The sequence below is a fragment of the Urocitellus parryii genome, chromosome 10, assembly GCF_045843805.1.
Source record: "Urocitellus parryii isolate mUroPar1 chromosome 10, mUroPar1.hap1, whole genome shotgun sequence".
Taxonomy (NCBI): Eukaryota; Metazoa; Chordata; class Mammalia; order Rodentia; family Sciuridae; genus Urocitellus; species Urocitellus parryii.
The window spans coordinates 96,779,509-96,804,684 of record NC_135540.1 but is presented as its reverse complement, the minus strand read 5'-3'; the positions used below and the strand labels follow the sequence as shown (position 1 = coordinate 96,804,684).

The 25,176-nt window shown below is 31.0% G+C and overlaps 1 protein-coding gene across 1 annotated transcript in view; it reads right to left on the bottom strand.

Moving 5' to 3' along the window:
• Tecrl (trans-2,3-enoyl-CoA reductase like) overlaps window positions 1-25,176 on the bottom strand; it is an 84,903-nt gene that overhangs the window by 37,204 nt on the left and 22,523 nt on the right. Inside the window, exon 3 of the mRNA XM_026395027.2 lies at window positions 630-674. Coding sequence (XP_026250812.2) covers window positions 630-674 — 45 coding nt within the window. The remainder of the gene's footprint in view (window positions 1-629; window positions 675-25,176) is intronic.

Genomic DNA, 25,176 nt, shown 5'->3' with positions numbered 1-25,176 from the left:
TAGATTTAATATTTTGGACTTTGTCTCCCTTACAATGTCTCCCACAAAATAAATAAATAAACAAATTAATTAATTAAATCTTACCCCAGCTTTCATTAAAATTCAAAATTCCTAATTTAAAAACAAGTTGACTCAAAGTCAATAATGATGATCCTTAAGTAAGACCCATTTTTAAATGTATTTATTGAAAAATCTCCTGAGAGAAACAGTTCAAAATTCCGAGAAACTTTAATACTGAATATAATATTTCTCCTCCTAGTTCACTAATTTTGCCTCTCATTACTTCGCTTTCCCTACTTTATGATTCCAAAAAGAAAAACAAACAAACAAAAATATTCAAGGAGTTAAGCATTATCTCCAAGAATATTTCAAAGAACAATAAAATGAGAGCGTAGAGCTGTTAACACTTTGGAGACAGAAAAAAATTTAATTTAGATCCTGTTTCTAATACTCAGAAAAGGTGAATATGTGAGAAACATCTTTTTGAGACTAATATTCCTCATCTATAAAAGTGAAGCACTTGGTGAAAATATGTAATATTTCCATCTACTCACTAAGTAATAAATATGAGACACTGATGGTAGAAAACTGATTCTAAATTAAATAAATGGATCAGTGAAAATTCTTACCACATTCTAGCTGTAGTCCAACTTGAGAAGGGCACCACTTGGGACCTATTCAACGAAAATTAACAAGTAATTATCACAAAAATAAATAAAGAAAACCAAACGTAGATTAAAAATCTAACAGCTTCCATTGAAGCACACATTGCATCTTGGGAATTGAATAAAATGGTTACACTATGTGAAAAATGAAAATAGTAGCTATCTTTGACAGAGCGCTGACCAGCAGTGGTGGTGAGTGAGAAGAAAAAATTATGAGGAGAGCTTTCAGTTGGCAATTTTCTACTTTTTAATCTTGGTACTGATGACATTGGTGTGCTTAGGCTACAGACATGTGCCAATATGTGTGGCCTAAGATTGATGCACTTTAGGAAATAACAGAAGCCATCCAGAGCCACGGTAAGGGGGTCCTTCTTCCTGCCACAGAACATGTAACCCACTGTACAAAAATTAAAGTCTAGAATGATCAGTGAGGAACAAAAGACAAAAAGTCAGAAAAGATAGTTTTAAAGGGAACTTGGAGCTTCTGACAGGTCCAGCCCATATAGGTGCAGGAGCTGAACAACTAGAAAATAGCTCCCATGTTTTATCTAAGGGGTACATCAAAGGCAGCCGTAAGGTTTTAGGGAGTCTTGCTTCATTGTGTCTTGCAATCAGCAGGTTTATTGGCATCTTGGCAGGTCACACCCATCTCTGAGAGACTGTGTGGCTATAGCAGGTCACCCCCTCCCCTATGCTGTGGGACCAGGAAGAACTTGAATAGGGTCACATGTGTTTGGGTGGTGTTAGCCAGAGGAAATTTCCAGTGGAAGTTCCCAGACACGAGATTCTCCTATTCACTAGGCTGTGATGCCAATGTAATCCACACACAGCCCACAGATGGCTCTTGACAATGTAAATTGTTATTCAATAAAGAACTTAAACATGTTTATTTAAACTTGGAGACCTTTAGTCTCATTTGAAATTTGTCTAATTTAGTACTTGAAAATGGGTTATTTTCTCTATAGTACTAGGACTCTCTTTCAGAATATGTATTAACAACTTCTAATATCATGATTGTATTGATCACAAAAGAAATATCATTTTAATATGCTATCTTTATTCCAACATTAAGAATAAATACAATAATGCTATCTGTACAGAATCATCAAAACAACTTTCTTATACACAGCCATATTGAAAATTTGATTCACAATTAGTATTTGATTTTCTTAACATAAATTCTATAACAGTATTTTACAATCTCTATTGAAAATTCACTTGACTTTGAGATCCAATGTTAAACAAATTTTTTCCATTGTATAATAAATTAAAAAGAAGTATTTCTTCAAAGGAATGTTCCACAATTATAATATTTATTTTCAAAACATTACCTTTTAAGTGTCAGCAAGAGTGATGATAATAGACTGTAAGAATCAATTCTCCCTGAATTTACAACTTATACATGGAAGTTGTCATGAAAAAGTAACCCATATGGCAAAAATTACAACCACAAGTTTTATGCTAGGTAGAATTATTTCTAAACAAAATTTTGGAATAACATGACAAATAGTAAGGCATATTTAACTTTGTCATTTTATTGTTTAGAAAATATTTAGAAAAAGACACTTTGTTTTTGCTTTCTGTGTGTGTTTACTAATACAATGCTAATATTTGTTGTTTTGTAATATATGTTAGTATCATTGGATCAAAAATATTTAAAAATAAATTTGTTATGGTGCAATTCTGCTGTTAAAGAAAATATGATACCTATTAATGCAACAAATAACAGTTTTAATTGAGTTTGTTAGCAAACTATGGGTATTGAACAAAAAGTAAACTTTTGAGATTTCATTTATATTTGACGAACACTAATTGAATACTTATAATGGGTATATACAAGTTGTCAAGTTTTATCTATTTTAATAATATCCATTTAAGACATCATTTTCCACAGCATTATAAGACACATTTTATGGTGAAAATACCAAACAAAACTATCATTGTAGACAAATAAAACTGTCTATGAACTAGATGAATGGCTACTTGGGTTTCTTGTTGGGATGAGATGGATTAGACTGAAGAAAGTGAAGGAGAAAAGATAAATTTATAAAACATAAAAGACATATATTATGTAAGGGTTCTAGTATGACTGAATAGTTTAAAAGGTTGTTGTAGTGCTGTTTACATTGAAGTTGGACAACTGGCTCACAGATAAATGATAACTATACCAAGTACTTCCAATGATATGGCAGGTTCTTATACCATTGTAGGTATTAAACTTGATTTGTATAATTTCTACCATATTGTGACTTTAGAGTTCTTTAAATGATAATTGGAAGATAATTGATCTTTAGTTATTAAATTAACTAAGTAATGAAATAAGTAATGTCTTGCTATAATTCACATATATTTATTTTAATAAGGTTGTTATATCCAATAAGCCATTCACAGGCAATTAATATTTGTAAAAGGAAATATAGTACCTATAGAATTGTATGTTTTTTAAAAGATAAAGAATGTGAAAAAATATATGTAGATGGATATATAATTAGAAATTTACACAAAAGAAATATTTACATTTTAGGATCATATCAGGAATAAAATAGAAAGTAAAAACGAGTATGTACAGAAAGACTTAGAATCTGTGTCAGTGTCTTAATGACATTCACTGTATAAAAATGAACAAAGGATAACAGTTGATGAGCAAGTGCTGATGATAAATACTGGAGCCACCATGGTGCATCTCAATTTTAATGAATCCTTAATCTTACCCAAAGAAATGTCATTAATAACATTTTAAATAAACATAGATAGGAGACTTTTAAAATTATACAAGAGATATTTTTTAAAAATCTCTTTAGTTATTAAATGAACTTCATTTAACCTAACTTCAAAAATTGACCCAAAGTAAGTGGATGTGTAACTGAAAACCAGATATGAGCCTGATAGCTGTCAAGGGCATTTCAAATGATACCCTGATTCATAATCATCTTGCAAGGTAAAGAAATTAGAGCAAAGGATGAGCAAATTAAAGGAGCTATGACCATGAGGTGAAACAAATAAATTGATTTTCCAGAAAATAAATGGTAACAGCCTTCTTGTACTTAAATATAATGAAAGGAGCTCCAATTTTACATCTACTTTTTGACTCAATATTTTAAAGGAAAGATAGCAGGCAAGAAAACATCAATAGAAAATGTCAAACATGATGACTGGGCTTGAAATGCGCCTTTTCATGTGATGATTCTGAAGTATTCCATATGGTGTATCTAAAGAAGAAGAGATTTGCAAGGAAATCAAGATAATTTTTTAAAAGCAAAAAATTGTTAAATGAAATGAAGATAGTCTTATTCAAAAGAATAGCATTAGGGTTATCTGGAAGAAAGAAAGTTTTTGTGTAAGCTAAGAATTTCCTAAAAGATACAAATAGTTAACATTGGTTTTCTCTCACAGATATGTGTAATATATCTATTTAAAGGATAGCATAGCATATATTCCTACATTTGGTGGGAAATGAAATGAAGAACTTTTAAAATGGATATCACTTTTAAAAAAAACTCTTATTCCATATTACTTAAAAATAATACTGTGAAATTTTTTTTCATTTTTTAGTCAGTAGGACATTAATATGTTAGTGATAGAGTTTGTGTTTCTGAAAAAAGGAACTGTTTTCTCTCTCATCTTAAACAAAAACAACTAAAAAAGTTAAATGCAAACCAGCACCAATAAAACATGTATTATTTTGCTGACCTTAGAAAGAAAAAGCATCTGCTAGAAAGTTCGCTATTACAAACTGCTCAACTAAGAAAGACAAGGTGCTATAACATTGTATAATCAGCAATTGCAGAACAGGATTTCTGCGGAAGTATAAAGAAATTGGCTTTAAAAAATGCAAAATTTTAAAGCGACATAAACAAATACTCATAATTATGAAATTACAAGGTGATGAAAAGAGGTATAAAACAAATTCATATCTCAGAACAATTCAAGGCACTAAATAAGAATTGTGTGGGAGGAAAAGAAGAACATAGAGTGAAACTGAACCATTTATCTTCACTAAAGTTTATAGACAATTTATTCATCTAATTACTCACTATCATCTAAAGAAATATCAAGACTGATTGCTATGCCTATATGTCGTTTCCTTTGGACATCATCAGCTATTTAAGTCTCCCAGAGAATGCATTAGCACAATGGCACTTTTCCTAATTTTTTTTTTTTTTTTTTTTGCACAACCACACTGATCAGACCTGATTGTCCACTTCTCCAGGCCTTTTCAGACTTTTTCAATGCACTTTAAACCACTCCTGGTCCAACATCTGTTATAAACTACTAAATATCAAATTACACTCAATATTTTTTTTATGTAATATAAAAGTTCTTTTAATATTCTTCAACCAGTTTTTATTACTCATGAAAAACCCACTCAATTGTGTATTAGAACGTGTTTTAGACTCTTCTTGCTATCAAATCTTGCCCCAAATATCTGCTTTCCATTCTCCCTGTGGAATGCACATCATTAGAACTTGATGTCTAATATCATTCTTGTTGCTATCTCTTATGTTCTTTTACATCAAATGGTTGATGACTTAAATTCAGAACATCCTCTTTGCCACTACTTATATATCAATGTTTGTAATTTCAGCATCTTTTTCAATTTCTGTCCTTTAGATCTAGATACTCAAATCCAGTCTTTGGTCTGCCATTCTTTCCCAGAGTCTTACACTAACAAGTCCAACCACTCCAAATACAAATTTTGAACATCTTTCTCCTCATTATTATCATCCTTCCTTCCTATTTACTTATGCTGATATTTTTGTCTTAAATATTCTTCAATTATTCAAGGAATGTGCATAAATTATTTTCACTATGACAAAGTTTTCAGTTCTTTAAAGTTTCACACTATTCAAGGTTAAATTCTAGAATTGTTACCTAAAATCACACCCTGACAAAAAGGGTTTTCTATTTTGCCTTACTTTCCTTCTGTCTTACTAACTGGCAACCCTGACTCTGGTTAAGCTCAACTGTTCCATCTTTGAATTAATGCCTTCCACATGGAAGGCATTTTCCCTGACACTACAAGACATAGCAAATCCCAGGTTATCATGCAGTTATATTTCCTCTCCTGTAGTTTTTGATCTTCCTCTCTGAAATTATTTTATATTCCATTAAGATATTTAAAGTCCATTTCTCATTATTGTGCAAGCTCTGTGAGAACAGGCACTGTTGAACATTTTGATCACCAGCATATGGTGGTTAGAAGATTGTCTGACATAGAAATGGGTGATTTTATGAGATTTCAATAAACATCCAGGCTTCTTTTAAAGAACTGGAAAAAGTTATATACATACCATAATTTTACTTTAATTTGAGATTAGTTATTTGTAGTAAATAATTTTCCTATCTCTTCAGAAAATGATTTGCCAGTTGTCATATATATATCATAGGGAAATAACTTTTGTGATTCTTACTTTAGCCACCTATTTGCCAAAGTAAAAGTAAATATGATGGATAGCAGAGTTATCTCACTATTTGGGATATTGTGAGATTAAATGAGATAAAGTGCAAATTATCAATACATAGTAGGAGCTCATTAAAGTATATCAACAACAGTAAAAATTTATTATTTGTACTTTTTATATTTTTGTTTGCATTTCTACTAAAACATTATACATATAATTTGAAATTTCTTTTTGAAAAATCATACTGTGAAAATAACAGGGGTAATAAATAGAATTAAGAGAAAATAACTTAAAATCTTTACAACTCTGAATTATGATCACTAAAAATAATAGTAATAGTCATAATAAAAATACCAGCACCATTTAAAATGTTCAAAATAAAATAATACTTCAAAAACTTAAATTTTTTATCTTTAAAAAAAAGAGTGAATAGGTAAAGGAAATATATGTAAAAATATTTTCCACTGCTAAAATTAACAAACAAGTGTAAAAGAGATAAAAAAAACATTTTCAAGTCAGAGGAAATGTTGGAATGAAATCTGGTAAGAAACATATCGCATAATACAGCATTTGTTATTAGTTTATATCTTCATCTGTGTTGCTTAGTTGGTGTTCAGTTACTGTTAGTTCATGTAAAAAAATGATACCATGCTAACAAATATGGGTATCAACATTATAAATTCCACATTATATTGATTCTGTAATCCTATTTATCAATTATATGCAAGCTACTTACTGTTATAGGAAATAAAAATAAACACTATAAACAGTCCAAATCAGGTGTACATCAGGAAATAAATCAAAGAACCATCTCTTACCCAACTCCAAATTATCTGTTAAGTGTTTTTTTTTTTTTTTTTGGACTGCCACCAATATATGTATGTGTGGACATGTGCTCAGGGACACACACACACACACACACACACACAAAAAAAAAAAAGTTTACTTAACATATTCTTTCCAAGCAAAGTCAGCATTTTACTGAGGGCCCTCACAGAACAAAAAAGCTTAGAAATTTTATTCAGGTAATTAGATAAATGTTGTTAAATGGAAAATAATTAAAATAATTCCATGTCACAAATTATTTAATAGCTGTTTCAGGTCACAAAAGTATGTTTTGTTTACAGAATGTTCTGGAAGATTTTTGATAAATAAATCTTTCAGGATATTACTATCAATTATGAATTATCAATTATCTTTAACAGCCATATATTTTAAAATGTAGGGAGTAAACAAAATGTCATGGTTTGTGGAGAGAAAATTATCCTTCCCAGCTGCAGAAAAAAATCTTTCCCAAAGCCTGGGAACATAAATCTTGGAAGAAAATACATCTTCCTTAATTCTAGTAGATAAAAAGACATATTCTATCTCTAAATACAATGCTCCATGCATAAGTATTTCTGGAATGTATGAGTGAATGCATTGTAAACCAATTACCATTAACAACTGGGATGGAAAAATGTAGCAAAATCATAGGGAAACATCCAGGTGTATAACATTATAACAACAATATCACCAATATATGTGTATGTGTATATATAACCCATATATGTGTATATATACACATATATTTATATATAATCTGTACTACATTTTTATTTAAGTTTCTCTATCTCTATATACCTATAACAGTACAGTTTTGGAGATATATATACTTTTTAAACAATTTTTGATATAAGAATTTGAAATTTGAGATTGTAAGTGTGGTATGAGACATTGTGTCCTAATAGAAGAGAATCAAATGTAGAGCATTTTATATAAATAATGTGAAAAAGGAAGTATCTTCAGTTCAATTGATTCAGACTGGAAATTAGACTGAGGTGAAAGACTTGATAATTGTCTACTATTTAATTTGCAAACATTTGTGGTGAATTTTGGAAATGGTGCATGCAGTTTCAAGTGTAATTTAAAACATAGCTCCTAGTTAAAAAGTTATGGATTTGAGGTTTTGAATAAAACTACAAAGCAAATGCACAAGAACAATCATGGTGTTCAATAACAAGTAACTGGTGGGCTGGGGATATAGCTTAGCTGGTGAAGTGCTTACCTTGCATGCAAAAGGCCCTGGGTTTGATTCCCAGCACCATAAAAAAAAAAAGAATAACTGGTAAAAGAAAATAGGGATTACAATCTCAAAATACCCAAGAAGTTCTATTTTCCACATCATTTGTTTTTATTGTCCTAAAATAGTGACATTTATTATTTTACACACCAAGACTGAGTTAGTTCTTAAAGAAGACAAAGATTTTCTAAGTCACAAACAGATTCCAGTGAAAGTCCTCTTGAGGGGGCCTCAGTCATGTCAGTGTCCTAACAGCCAGTGAGAAGGAGTGAGGCCAACCTATGAATTCAGAATCCTCATGATGCCAACAGGCACTAGAACAAACATCGAAAACTGTCTCCCCAGCTTCTTGGGGGAGCAGGGGCTGAGGTTTACAGTAATGGTTAATTTGATGTGTATGTGTTAAGAACTGCCCAGTTCACTCCTAAATATCACTACAGGGTACGTCTTTGAAAATGACATACACTCGTCTCTGTTTAATGTTAATCTTTTCCTCATGCTCATCTTCCCTGTTCTGTTCTTAGTTGCTCTCTTTATATCAAAGACATTTGGCATTTGTTTTTTAAGGATTGGCTAGCTTCACTTAGCATAATCTGCTCTAATGCCATCCATTTCCCTGCAAAATCTATGATTTTGTCGTTTTTTAGTGCTGCGTAATACTCCATTGTGTATAAATGCCACGTTTTTTTTTTTTTATCCATTCATCTAGACGAGTGGGGGGAGAGAAAGGGAGAGAGAAGGGAAACTGTATGGAAATGGAAGGAGACCCTCATTGTTACACAAAATTACATATAAGAGTTTGTGAGGGGAAAGGGGAAAAAAACAAGGGAGAGAATTGAATAACAGCAGATGGGGTAGAGAGGGAAGATGAGAGGGAAGGGGAGGGGGGATAGTAGAGGATAGGAAAGGTAGCAGAATACAACAGTCACTAATATGGTATTATGTAAAAATGTGGATGTGTAACCGATGTGATTCTGCAACTTGTATTTGGGGTAAAAATGGGAGTTCATAACCCACTTGAATCAAATGTATGAAAGATGATATGTCATGAGCTTTGTAATGTTTTGAACAACTAATAAAAAAAAAAGAAAATGACATACAGAAGAGACTAGCATTTGAATCAGTAGACTGAGTAAGGAACAGATCATCACCAGCATGCTTAGGCATCATCCAATCTTCTAAGGGCCCACACAGAACAAAAAATCTTTGAAAAGGCAAATTTGTTCTCAACTTGAGGAGGGCATACATCTCTCCTGCACTCAAACCCTGACACTTCTAGTTCTTGAACATTTATATTTGTAGCTGAATTACACCATTTTTTTTTTTTTTTGGCCCTACCAGTTCTTAAGACAGGGTTTGTACTAGAACTAGTCTTCTTGCTTTCCTACATCTCCAGATTGTTGATGGAAGACAGCAGATCATAGGACTTCTTCTAAAATCACATGAGCCAATCCTTCCTGATAATGTCCCTCTACATTCATGTCTCTATAGCTATATCCTTGTAGTGCTATTTCCATGGAAAAATCACAAATGATGTAGATGCTATATAGGGACCCTGTGAGCTAGTAGGTGTGAAATAACTTTTTCCATAGGCCCTGGAATTGACATAATTCTGACAAGGCCCTGGGACTATGATAAAGTATAACACAGCTCCTGAAATTTTCTCACACAGTGGACACTGATTGGGAAAACTGCCAGTGCAGATCAAGTTCAAATTCCAGCTGAGTGCCTCTCAAAGTCACTCTCAAGAGATCTTCTCTAGTTTGAGCCCTTTTCTTGAATAATAAGACAGTACATTCCTGCCCTTCTAAAGCCTATATATCCTGTGTGAACTTTCTGATTTTTTGAGCTTAGCAATGTAGCACAGACATTTCCAACATGGGCTTTACAAACCCGATGACTTTCTCATATATAGACTTGTCACTGAAGAAAAATGTGCAGTTGCAGCTGATTGTTTTTATTTTCACTGCATTTTTAGTCCTTTTCCCCCAATGTAAAAGTTATCCCTGCGCACCCCTCTGCACTAGATGTTTCTATGTGGCTTTCACATAATGAGGTGCATAGTGCTGAAGTACTGTCTGCAAGTTCCTCCCAGTCTCCTGCTCATGAAAAGCTTATCTCACGTACAGTCTCTGAATTCTTTCCAAACTGGAGACCTTGCCCCTATTCTTTCTGAAGTATTTCTCTTCTCTCCACTGTGTTGTTTACCATGCTGATGAAAATTTTGTTGATCTTTAAACTCTACAATGTACCAACTCCTGCAGTTTCTGCGTAGGGGGATGAAAAAAATCTTCTAAAGCAGAACATGTGTCTCACAAGAATGAGCCTTTGGGACCATGTACCTTCCTAGATAATACTGTCTGGAGACACACAAAAAATTCCAGATCAGAAAGAAGTCTTCTCATCCTCCACTTTGTGTCAGCAATGCAAGAAAGCTACAATGCAACATTGTCCAGATCTTTGAGACACATTAAGGATCTCCCATTTCTTCTGAAAATTGTACATGGCCACATCATCTAAAGGCACGTTTTATATCCCATTGTCTCCTTTGCATTTCTACTCTTATATGTTTTAGTTATTAATAAGTCAAATAAGGGTTATCCAAATACAAGAACTGTGATAACACAAGACCTATGATACTGTAAGAAATGACCTGATAAATGAGGTAACTAACAAGAGGGTAGTATAAACAGTGTGGAGACATTGGCCAAAAGGGTGACTCATGTGCCAGAGAAAGAGAAGGATTGAAATTTTATCACACTACTGTAAATTGTTTGCAAATTAAAACTTATGAATTATTAATTTCTGGAATTTTCCACTTAATATTTTCACACAGAACTAACTAAAACTGTAGAAAGTGAAAACACAGATACAATAGATCCTAAAAGTTATATCATATTGTGATGGTGAATTTGAAGAGACATATAATAGTGGGTCTAATAAGACAGAATTCTAACATTTCTGGAAGGCCAATTTTATTCCACAAACAAACCCCTTTACTGAAGATAGATGGAGATAAATAATAACATTTATATGTAAACAATTATAGCATAGTTGAAAGCAAAAAGATTACTTAGAAAACTAAGTAGAAGCTAATTCTTAAAAATTATTTTTCTGATATGAGTTCTAAAATAACTAAGGCACTACTTATAAGAAATTTTGAAATATGTAGCATTATTTAATGATTAGTGTTTAAAGAATACATAGTATCTTTTTAAAAATTTTAATACAAAAAGAGATAAAGGTTCTACCTTCTGCATAGAAACAGGATTTGCTTTAAGTTATTGTATATTACCTATGTTGCAGAAAATTATACCTTAAGGAAAGACAAACTGGATCAGAATACAACTTTAATTTTAAGTTATTGCAGAAAATATATTGAAATAGTTTTGTTTTCTCGCCATGAAGAATGATGACAGAAGAGCAGAGTTTTTCCATTTGAATTCGCTTACTGTCTCATTTTGCCTTATAATATTTTCAAAAAAAGCTTCCTGTAGATGCCAACTATGGATAAGGTAGATAGAATAAGCAATCATATTCCTTTTAATAAGAGATCAAATTATATAGCTAATGTGTCTAAACAATTTCACAGATATTTCTGTGAAGATACTTTTTTGGATGAGAATAACTCACAAATAGGTAAATTTTGAATAAATCAGATTGCACTTTATAAAGTGGGTAGGACTCATCTGGTCATTCAAAGATTATAACTGATAATTCTGCCAGCAGACAGCGTTTGAATTCAAATTGCAATTCTTTCCTGAGTTTCCAGTCTGGTGGCTTATTCCATCAATTTGGATTTTCCAAAACTCCACAATCCGGTGAACCAATTCCTTTTAATAGCTCTCTCTCTCTTTCTCTCTCTCTGTCTCTCTCTCTCACACACACACACACTCACTCACGCTGTCATTTCGTTTCTCTTGGGAACCCTAACTATTGCAGTAAGTATAGATAGTTGGGATATTTGTAAAATCTCCTGTGAACTGGTCATTTTAAAAGTAAGTTTTAACAGAAATTTTAACTGGTAATTCATATAAGATTAGATAACCAACACAGATTTTAAAACTCTTAAGCTAAAGTAAAATTACCATATAGTTCTTAAGCCATAATAAAATTAAAGATGCTTAGAAAACTATGTACACACATTTACTTAATCCATTCCAAAATTGTGAGATTTGACTTTGGACTACCAATGACAAGAGCAGTGCTAGGCAGCATTCACTTTATATTTGAAATGAAATGCATGGTGGATTCTAGATGATTTTAAGGATAAAGAGTAAATTGTCATACTGGTATGTCCCTATCCAAAATCTATGTCATAACTATTTTGCTCTTGGTCTCAGACCAATGATTAACCAAATATTGATAGAATGATTATTACTGGTGTTTAAAACTGGTATTTTTCTAGTTGAAGAATGATGAAAAGAAATACATATTCCATCACTTCAAGGAACTCACAGTGTAACAACAGAGACACAAGCAATTCAAATATGGTATGAATGGATCATTGAAAAGGTTATATAGACAACAAGGTAGATGGTACTATCCCTACTGGAGAAATTAGTGAAATAAGCTGTTTTTAAGCAGAATCCTGATTAATCAGCAGAAAGGCATCATGGAATGCAAAGTCTACTGAAGGAAGGACAGATGGAGATATAAATTAAGGTAGGCAAAAATAAGTAGTATATAAATCTTGGGGGAGCCATGCAGCTTTGATCATAATGTTGCCAATCTCAGATAAATATGCTTGAACTTAGAGGTTTTCAATGATTTTTCAATCAAGGAAATATTATTTATGTTGATATATAGCTTGAGCAGATATTAACTTTTCACATAAACTTCAACCAAATAAATCACCCTGTCTTCCAAAATATCTCTATTTGAAATAAATATTCTCCTATAGTAAAATTAATGTTTCTTGGAAAACAGTGTATGTAGTTAACTTGACTCATTTCAAAATTGTGACATTTGACTCTGAGATAGCAATGACAAAAGCAATGCAAAGTATGTTTCCATTTAATAAATGAAATTAAATGCACAATTGGAATCTAGATGATTCTAAGGATAGTCATTTTACTATGTTCCTATCCAAAAGTTGATATAGACATGTAGAAATATTACAGTGTAATGAACTGAATGTTAGGATATTAAAAAGACATAAAAATACTTAAGATATGTAGTAAGCAGAATAATGGCCCTTAAAAGATGTTCACTCTATATAATTATCAGACTTAAAATTTGATGCATGTCATGCTAAAAATGATATTGAAAATGTAATAAAAACATAGATTATTCTGGATTTGTTTTGTGGGTCCAGTCTATATGAGACAATGATTGGAGTCAGAAGAGATGTGCCAGAAGTTAGATTGAAAGCATGACAGACTGGATGCAAGGCTATTGATTTGAAGATGGTGAGGCAAGACTAAAAGAAATATAGGAAGCCTGTCATAGTTCAGAATGGCTTCTGACAAATTACTCAATGAGACATTGAAAGCAGACTGTTCTAGAACCTTTGGAAAAATGCCAGAAACTTACTTTTAGCCTTTTGAGACTGGGGCAAAGAATCTGAGACACCCATTCAGACCCAAGTCTAATACAACTGACAAATAAGAAATTTCTGTTGTTTTAAGAAGCTAAACATTACACAGCCAAAGAAAACTATTTCAACAAAGTACAAAGATAGCACATATTTCAATAAACTCTATTATAGTTAATTTAAACTGTCTGCCATATTAAGCAATTTTAAAGATAAAATATATTTAACAAAAATATAATTTTAAAAAGCATTCTTAATGCCAAAAATTTCTGTCAACATTATGTCTTTACTTTTAAATATTGAAAATTTTTTAATGGAAATTACATTTGTCTTTAAGAAAGTAAATGAAATCTGGTCAAATATTACCTTAAAAAAGAAACAAAACCAATATCATCATCAACAACAAATCCCCTCCAGTCTGACATACTTCCAAATGATTGGCCTAAATGATTAGAGAAATTTCCTCTGTATAAATTGGCCTTTTTTTTTAATTCTTACTAACTACACCTTGAGACAAAAATTCTAGGAAGAAGAATATTATGTAGTAAAATCTTTAAAAAATGAAAGAAAGAAAAAAGGAATTATTGATGTGTTCTTATTTTATTTTTTGACATTGTTTTTATGAGCTGTTCAGTTATGGAGAATGTTGATGCTTTTAAAAATGTCTGTGGAATTAAATCTCTAAGGACATAATTGGACACTCTTCCTCATGTTTTTACAGTAATGTAAGTCTGAAAGTCTTCTAAAGCTGTGTGTTGAATTATAAAAACAAAAATGGGATTATAATTGTAGGGAATTTTATAAGAAAATCTCTTCTAAAAAGAATGGAACTTAAAGAATTCTGAGAATATACTATCATTACAGTCACTTAACTTTTTATTTCCTTTCCCATTGTTATAGCTCTATAGAGATCAGTACCTTAAACGGGTGACTGTTCCCGGTTAGCTGACTAGACTTTTTCCTTTAGTTTCTTAGAAACCAGTGAAATGTGTGGAAAGATATAGATGACTCATGAATCACTATTTTCAGTAAAAAGAAAGAAGGCTATTAAAAAAAGAAATCTATCTTCAATGTGTTTGTATTAAGTTCTGTGAAAGAAGAATTTAAAACTTAGTAAAAAATATTTTAATTTTTATTCTAGAAAAGTTAATTTTTATTCTAGCAAGTTAACATTTCTTGCTTACAAATACATACGTGTGTGTGTGTGTGTGTGTGTGTGTGTGTGTGTGTGTGTTTGAAAATATAGGTGTGGTGGTGTATTCCTGTAATCCCAGTGGCTCAGGAGGCTGAAACTGTAGGATTGCAAGTTTGAGGCCATTTCATGTAACTTAGCAAGACCCTGTCACAAAATTAAAAAAATATATAAAAGGGATGGGAATGTAGTTTAATAGTAAAGTGTCCCTGAGTTAATATTCAGTACACCAAAACAAACAAACAAAACAATTATAAGAACAACAAAAAAGTATGTTCCCAAAATGAAAATGAAATTGAACCCCTATGTCTCACCCTGCACAAAACTCAAGGACTTAGGCATTAGACCAGATACCCTGTACCTACTAGAAGAAAATATAGTTCGAACTTTCCATCATGTCAGCTTGGGGACTGACTTCCTCAAGACTCCTAAAGTACAAGTAAAACCAAGGATAAATAATGGGATGGCCTTAAAAAAATAAAAATAAAAAAGCTTCTTCACATCAAAGGAAGAAATCAAGAACTTGAAAGGAGAGATTAGAGAATGGGAGAAAATCTTTGCCATCAGTATCTCAGATAGAGCTTTGATGTCCAGAATATGCAAAGAACTCAAAAACTTAAAACCAAAAAAAAAAAAACAAATAACCCAATCAACAAATGGGCAGAGAAGTTGTGTTTTTTAAACAAATATCCCTTATTATGTAGCAATAAAGATGAATAATATATTCCTCAGGAAAATTAAGAGTAACAGTAATGAAAGCTGACTAATGAAGGTGTCACCATAGAATAATGTGAGAAATTCTTGGAGAATGGTAAACACTATATTAATAGTAGGTGGGTAATATTTTATTCTTTTTAAGAATTTGTTTTTCTTTTTCCCCATATTTTTGTTGGTTCATTATAATGGTGCAATTCATTGTTATATCTAGTATACACATTATTTTATTATAGTAAGAATGTAAACTATTAATATCTCACAAAAATAATCAGCATTGTATTAAATAGGATGCTTTGCTAAGATAGTATATGCAAATTGTCTTTTAAAATCACTCATGAAAATCAGATATTGATATACTGTTAACTTTTGGGATAACTGCAAATACTGTTACAGTTTACCACATCTGAATTTAACAGTGAGATCAACTGTATTTTCATAACATTTAAAATGTTAGCATCTATACAACTTTAAATATGACCTATTTTAGGAACTGTGAATAATTACAAAATTTTTTGACCAACCATGTTAGTAAAATATATATAAGAAGAAATAGCATAATTTACTTTTCCTTGAAATAAAATGTATTATCAATAAAATTTCTCAAGAGTCTATATGCTTGTGTTTATTTTATTATATTGAAATCCATACCAATGCATTCCATTTCTTTCTGAAAATTTTCTTAAGCAGAAAAATCTCAGGAGGGAATGAAAAGAGGGGCCTTTTTCAAGCTTCAAGCCATGCCTCTAGTCTCCCCTTCTTTTTTATACTGTTCATAATACATAAAATATTCTTATAACCCTACTAAAAATGCAATTAAATTTAGAAATTGTAGCTGCCAAAAGCAAAAAATAAAATAAAAAATAAAAACAAACATATTTATTAAAGCTTGAGGCACTGCCTTTAACTTTTTTAACAATGCTTTTAGTACTGCATCTGCTTCAAGATTCTTATTATTGAGAGCATTCCTTTTGGAAATAGGATAAACCATTTTTATCACTATCCAGATATCTACTTCCCATTGAGTTTAAAATGTCATCATATAGTTGAATATTCAAAAATACATAAGAAAGAAATGACTTTGCTATAAATATAATATCTCTTTTTATATTTGGGGGCATTTATAATGTTAAATGCTTGCTCCAATTCAAAGATTGCTAACTCAACAATCTAGAGTATGGGAATTATAAAACATTATTCTGTAATAGCAGGCTTGGGAAACATCAGCATATTATAAAGGATGAATCAAAATAAACCTGACATTGTACAGCAGCATGCAGCTTTAATGTTGTAGCATAATGAGAAACAAGCCATATATAGACAGGCTCGCCCTTCATGCTGTTTAAGAATTATTATTAGTTATGACAGTTTTATTACATGAACCTTGACAGGCAAATGGCCATCCCTTCCTAATAGTTTATTCTCTTATAATTTAGCAAACAATCATATATCAAATAGGTAAATAGAATTTTCAACACTTATATGAACATTCAATGACAGTAAGCAATATAAATTTGGCCAGTATTTTAAAGTAGGCACAGAGAGAAGAGTCCATTTTAAATGCCAAATGTAGCTTGGAAATCAAACATGTTCCAGGGGTTTATATTGTAGTTTATATTGAAGCCACAAAGAAAATATAGGTTTAAAAAATTTAAGGGATGTACTAACAGCAAGGACCTTTAAGTGGAAATAATCAAGTAGGCTTATAGATAAGATTATTTTATTATGCTTCTATGTCGTTATGCAAATTTCAAAATACAAAACATTAGTGATGTATCACAAGAAAATACGTTCTGAATAATGTATTGTTACATATCATTATTAGCATTATATAATAACTAGTAAAGTGGAATAGATTTGAAATGTAGTCTTGTCTCAAGGATATTTTTCACCAAATTTACAGACCTTGATATTATACTGGTGGATGATACACATTTTAGATATTTTTTAGTGCAACTTGGATCTATAGAAGTAAATAAATCATTGATTTCCCTGAAATTTGTAAGTTAGGAAACTACTTTCCTCAAAATTTCTTGTTTTAAATTTACACATTTTTTAATTAATGTAAAAGAATTGTTACTTTGAAATATGCTTAAGCAATGATAAATTTGAAATATTCTGACAAATGCCTACAAGATTCAAGAGAAAACCTGTGACTATATGACTACACAGAGTAACATTAATAATACTAATATAAAATGAAAATCTCATAATTTTGACAAAGTCTTTAGTAATATATTCTAGAACATTATTGTTTGTGCAAAAAAGGAAAAATATAAGCAAATACAAAATAATCAGATACTAGAATTCTTCACATTTAATTGAGTACCAATTTATATTGCAATATAATATAAAAATATGTACATGAATATGAATATACATCAAAATTTTATAGTAATATAAATATTATCAGTATTTTAAATTAGATCCAATAAGGCAAGGTCCAGTTGCAATAAAAATAATGTAAAATAAAATTTGGTAAATTACAGTTACTGAGTGACAAAATTATGATACTCCTCTTTTATGAAATTGAAGAAAAATTAACAGTATGTTATATAAATTATATGAAGAACTTATGAAGTATGCCAAATAAAGAATAGAATCTCTGTTTAATTTTAAATTGATAAAATGCAATTCCTGAAAACTTTTTTCTGAAAAAGTTTCATGTTCACTGAGGATGCAACTACCTAATTAGGATTTCTTTTGCTGTGACCAGCTGGGGAAGAGAAAAAAGAAGAATGGAATTTGTTTTCTTTGTGTTCAGTAGGCACACTTGTTTAGATTTCTTTACTGACCAGAGCATCAATGCTAAAATTTTTGTGAATTTATTGCAATCTTCAAACTTATATACAGTTTCAAAAGAATTGTTACTACTACCAACTAGCTAAAAGGTATTAATGAACTTTTTATGTTTCTAGAAAGTTCCTAGAATAATCATTTTCCCCATAGTTTTCACAAAATATAATCATAACAGTTACAAAAAATAAATATAAATAACTTGCTAACTTATCCCCTTTTTCCATCTAAGTTTTTGACCAGGGTAATCATTTCTCTTACTGAATAAACCATGAGATAAAATATTAGCTACAATTTGATTTAATAGTATTCAAATTGTTTTGTCACTTCTTTCTTTGGTTGCATAAACCAGTTTTCTAACTTCTTTTTGGTGAGAAATCAAGAGATTCTTGTGTAAAAGTCTCGCCCAGTGTGGAAGAACACTAGAGAACACCCATTATTTCACACTATTTGTGATAAATCTTTCTGTTCTGTTATCTTTGTCCTGAATTACTAGTCTTTAAACTTTCAAAGTTTGGTATTTTTTATATCCCCTAGCCCTTGGCAAAGATTTATACGCTTCTCAACTGCCATAATAAATTATATATCCCTTTGTGTGGTTAAAATTAATTTCATTGTTTTTTCCCTTGCTTTTCTTCCCATGGTTCTTTACAGGAACTGCAGAGACAAGTAATCCAATAGATAATAAATGTTGAAACTTTTATGGTGTTGTCAACCAATACATAACAAAGAATTCATGGGAGAAATGATTTTGCTTTTTCTTTCAGAAACTTCTTTTTTTGACACAGAGTCAGTGTACAAATTACATTGCAATTGCTCATCATCCATTGACTTTTTACATTGGCTCATATGCCACTAGTCTCACAGGAAAAGATTACATTAGCAAGTTCGAGGCATATTTGCATTGTTCCTTATTTCTACTGACAGCTATTTTTACGAATTGCTAGCATCCCTGTGCTCTTTAGGTAGTAAGGAATAACTCATTGTGAACTGTGATTAGATTTACATTATTCTTATTCATTACACAATTTCTAAAATTAACTTTCTAGTTCCCTATTTAAATATGAGAACTAATGATAGCCTTTCCCCCCAAAAAATAACCAATATTGTTTGGTCATCTAAAATCGATGACAAATAGAAAATAGAAAAAGAGGTAATAGAGTTGGTTTTAGGACAGGTACAGAGACATATTGCCTCTGTGTAAATCACAGCTCTGACTTTTATTAGCTATGTGATCTTGAGCAAGCTTTATAAATTTGTTTAAAGAATTTCATTCATTAAATGAAAATTATTATTGTACTTAAGTGATTATAGGGTTGTCATGATATTTTAGAAATTTGCTACATGGAATTGTATTAGGAGGTTCATGGCAATGAGTAAGCATTTTATAAAATTTAATAAAATTTGCTCTTATTTAAAATGTTAATGCAAAATAGCTAAATTAGAACATGTAGTATTGTAAGCACAGTACTTGATGACAACGCTCAGATTTGATGTTAGCAATCATTCTAAAACGTAAAAACACACAAGAGAATAAATTAGGATACTCAGGGCAATTCTCATATAGGAAGAAAGTAAGTAAGTCTTGATAACTGTTTTTTTTTTAAATAAAGAAATCTTATTAACTGGTATAAAAAGACATGAGCAAGCATGAAAAAAATTAATAAGAGTACTCTGCCTAAGAGAAAATTTAAATTTAATGAACAATTTTCTAAAGGCAATTCAAGGGTCTAAAAAAACAAGAAACAATAATGTTTTAATCATTTGTGGAAAATAAGAAAATTAACAAAGAGAAACTTGCTTGAATAAGAAATGTTGATTTTGAAGTATTGAGGGACAGTCTTGTAAAGATTAAACCTGTCAATTTTGGAACTAAATTGTCCTATGAAAACACATTTTACCAATCCCAGAAGATGACAAAAATTGAGAGTTGTGTAAATATCTGAGTGATAATGTTTGAGGAGCACAAGGATGCTAATAATTTATAGATCTGAGGACAGAAAAATAAATAGTAACAAGACTAACATCAAAAGACAAAAGCTCCCTTTATTCCTAACACTTCACAGTTTCCTTCTGTTATCTTAAACACACATTTTTTTCTAAATTAACTTTGACAAATATATGTCAAGTTCACACAAAATTTGAGAGCAGAATATATGTAAAGGACTCTTCTACATAGTAGTTTTATTTATAATGACTTTCTTTCTTTACTCTTTATTTATCCTAAATGATTTTGATAATTTTAAAAGAAACATGATCTGAAAACACTATAAAACATAGATTACTTAATAATTGATAAAAAGAATATTGCAATTTTAATCTCAAGAAACTTTCCATAGTATTTACCACTATCTACAAAGAAAACTAGTATTTGTTTGGTACATATACTCACTTGAATCAAAATCTCACATGGTTCATCTTGCTAGTTTTGTGTAAATTTTAATGTTTTCAAAATATAATTATTCACATAATTGAAATAATCATATTAAAAGGTATATGATTTGCCAATTCAGAAAGTTTGAATTGTAATATTCTTCAAATACTCATTGCTTTTTATATTTCACCTAACTTCAAAAACATGGTTTAAATTACACTATGTTTTTATCCCCACTAAACAATCATTGAAGTGATCATACATTACTAATAAAAGCCAGATGGATCTATAAATTCGTTAATTTTTTTTATTTTAAACATATTCAAATAAAGACATATTGTACGTTAAGATAAATTACAGTTAAAATAGAAAATAAATGAGATAATAGTTGACTTGAATAACCTGAAACAATGACAGCTCTAGAATATGTAATTAAAAATAAATATGAAGTTTTTAAATCTTTATTGAAATTTTAGAATATAGTCACATATTTTGTGTCACAGTGTCACCTGGACTCACATAATCCTTTATAGAAATATCCAGGGGACTAATTGGTAATGAAAAATACAACATAGCATGGTTAGTTTCAATAGCTTTAAGATTCAAGAATTTATTGAGCACTCATATTAATGTCTTTTATGAGCACAGTTTTAATCTTTAATTAAGAGACTTATTTATACTGTGACCTTTTCTACTTTTTCAAAATCTTCTCTGCTCTGACACTATTTTAGTCATACAAAATATATAAATAGCATGCCTATAATGCCAGATACTCAGGAGGCTGAGGCAGGAGGATCACTCAGTTTTTATAATAATGTTTATTCTGTGCAACTTTTATGAGAAGATGAGAATTAATAGGGACATACAGGGACATTGTGTGAAGATTGCCAAAGATCTCCAAGAGACATTTGAAGATACAAGGAGAGTAGTGATAATTACAAGTGTTAAGGGGCACCTGTGTAGAGATAAAGAAAGACTAACAGAGTAGTCCCAGTAGAGGTAACTTCATTCATTTTTTGAAGCACTGAGTGAGGACAAAGAGAAATAGGTGAAGTTACATGTTTGCATGTGTAAGCACAACATAAGATGAATTTCACAGCTGTTTCTCTTTCATGGAAGCCATTGCTCTTTCCTTCTTATCAACACACACATTGAGTGTGGTTTCCTCATTTCTGTTTCTTTAGAGTGATCTAATTGGTGATTCTTACAAAAACAAAGAACTAAAAATTATTAACCTTGGAAGAGCATTGAGATAATCATTGTAATGGGGTAGAAAAAATAACAGCCAAATAAACTCTAAAATAAAATGTAAAGCTTATGTTGGAGAAGTTGTAGAGAGACAAAATATCAAGATCATTATCACTTAGGAAAAACTAAGGGAACAAAGGTTAGAGATAAAAGATAGGAAACAGTGTTTGAAAGCACAGGGTTATGATAAGAGTTGTTTATTTATTCATTCACTTATAAGATTAGTCCTGAAAATGAAGTGTCAGAAAAAACAAAAGAAAAAAAAATCTCTTAGGTGTTAAAAACTCTAGGAGTAACTTTGTAAATATTTGATATTGCAGTTTTGTATATGTATGATTATTCTTTTTATATATGCTTTAGAATTCAATGTTATCTTGTTTTAAAATATGCTAAGTATATAAGATCTTAAAACAATGAACAGACAATTTTTAAAAAGTTACCATTGTCCAAATCATCCCAGATTCTAATGTTAGCAGTATTTTTAAATGTCTTTTATGCTGGCAAGCATGTTAAGTATAATATATAAAACTGAATTGATTTTTAAATAATTTTTAGTAATGTAGTGCAGCAAAATATGCTTTTGTGTTTCTTTCATTTATGACAACTAAAGAACAGTAAGATTTTGAAAGATAGGATAATAAATGCAAAAAATGCTGAAAATTATTTCTCTTTTTCTAGTTTATTTTATGATTTATTTTTTTGTGGTATAGGGGGATTGAACCCAGTAGTGTTCTACCACTAAGCCAAATATTCAACATTTTTTAATTTTTAAGATAGGATCTCCTTAATTTGCATATGCTAATTTTGGGACTTGGGGCCCTCCTGCCTCAGCCTCCCAGTAGCTGGAATTACAGATCTGTACCACCATGCCTGAGTATTTATAGCCTCTAAATAAATTTGTATAACTGTCAAAGTTAAGAGAATTTTTTAAAAAGTATAAAGGTCAGATTTTAAATAAGTGTCTTAACGTCTCAAACTATGCCTGCAAAATAAAATGATCATGGTCAACCAATCCTTAAGTCTAACTATTGCTACTGCAACTAACCATGTTATTGCTAATTTTTAATTAGCAAGTTTATGCATTCAGATATTTCTAAGATTTTCTAAATGTTGCTTGGCTTCATTTTTTTTCCTAATTAATAGAAATGGGCCCCAATCACATAAACACCAAAATTCTCAGTCTAGTATTTAAGGTTTTACATAACTGTAATGTGTGTATACCATCATAAAATAAGCCATAGTTTTCTTTTAAGGTGATTGTTTATACACATAATGTTTTTAGTCCCCCTTTTTGACCCTGTGACCAAAATAGCTAAGAAGAACAATTTTATAGGAGGAAAAGTTTATTCCAGGTTCACAGTTTCAGAGGTTTTAGTCTGCAGACAGCTGTTTCCATTGCTCTTGGCTCAAGAAAAGCATTTCAGGACATGGCCATGAGAAAGCCAAGTAAGAGAGCTCCATTACTCTTCCTCCAGCCAGACCCTACCTGCCTACAGTAACCACCCAGCTAATTCCTATTAGGGGATAAATGCACTGATTAGCTTAAAACTCTCATAACCTAATAAACTTTCATAAATTTCTCCTGTAAACTCTCATAAATTGTCTCACAAGAGCTTTTGGGGGACACCTAATACTTAAACCATAAAAAGTAATTAAACTTAGATGTCATTTTTAGACAATAAATATACTTATTACCTTGACATAATTTTACAGTGCAATCATTTTGTTATATCTTTTGATCTTTCAGTTTAAAAAGAAGTCATTTTCAAATGTCTTCTCATTTCTACAATCCAAGATCAATTTATTTTTTAATGTCTTTTTATTTTATTTTAAAAATATTTTGTTAGTTAATTATAGTTGTGCATAATAGTAGGGTTTATTTGACATGCTCCTTCATGCAGGGAATACAATTTGTTCCATTTCAGTCTCCAGGACTTTCTCTTTTCCTTCTCTTCTTTCTTTCTCTATTCCCCTTCATCTAATCTATTGGTCTTCCTTATATTTATTGATTGATTTTAAGTTGGTGCTTTAGAATATACATGAGAGTGAAATTCACTGTGGTAAATTAATATATGTACATAGCATGATTTGGTTAATGTTATTCCTCAGTTTCTCCTTTTTCTGCAATCTTCACCCCTACCCCCTTCTTCTACTCCATGGATCTCCCTTCTATTGTCTTATTTTGCTTCTATATTTTATTATGGTCTCCAAACATGGAAGAAAATATTTAACTCTTGAGTTTCTGACTTGGGTTTGCTTCACTTAACATGATGTTCTCCAGTTATATCCATTTACCAGCAAATGCCATAATTTAATTCTTTTTTATTGCTTAGTAAAATTCCATTCTGTATATATGCCACATTTTCTTTTATCCATTCTTCTGTTGATAGGCACCTGGGCTGAATTCATAAGTTCACTATTGTGAATTGTGCTCCCATGAACATTCATGTGTCTCTAACACTCTATACTCTGATTTTATTTATTTTGGGTAAAAACCAAGGAGTGGGATGACTGGGTCAAAAGAAGAGTTCCATTCCTCATTTGTCAAGGAATTCTAATACTGCTTTTCAAAGTGGTACTAATTTGTAGTCCTATCTATCAACAATGTCACAGCGTACCTTTCCTCCACTATTCCTTATTATTTGTGTTCCTTATGATTGCCATTGTAATTGAGTGAGATGAAATCTCAGTATAGTTTTGATTTGCATTTCCATGATTGCTACAGGTAGTGAACATTTTTTTTTTCATATATTTGTTGGCCACAGGTAATTCTTCTTTAAAAAAAAAATGTTTAGTTCTTTTGCCCATTTATTGATCTAGTTACTTGTTTTTGCTTGTTGGGGCCTATGTTTACCACAGAGCTACAAATGTATGAAAAAACAGTCTTGTGATTCTGATCTTGTGGAATTTCCATGTACATGGCAAATTGAAATGAGGAAATGATTTACACATACGTGTCTGAACGGTCCCAAGATATGGCTTCCGCAAACACAAAGAATAACTCTCCAGCAACAGGGCCCCACATATCTCTGATTGGCTCCTGCCTTTGCCCACCCCTTCTCTTCTTTCTCCCACTATATAAGTCCTCCCCCTCTGCAATAAAGCGCAGTTGCGCCATCATATGGGCTGACTCAACTCCCGACTTGGTGTGATTTTTGCCAGCCTGGGTGGCTGGCCAGGTCCTGGA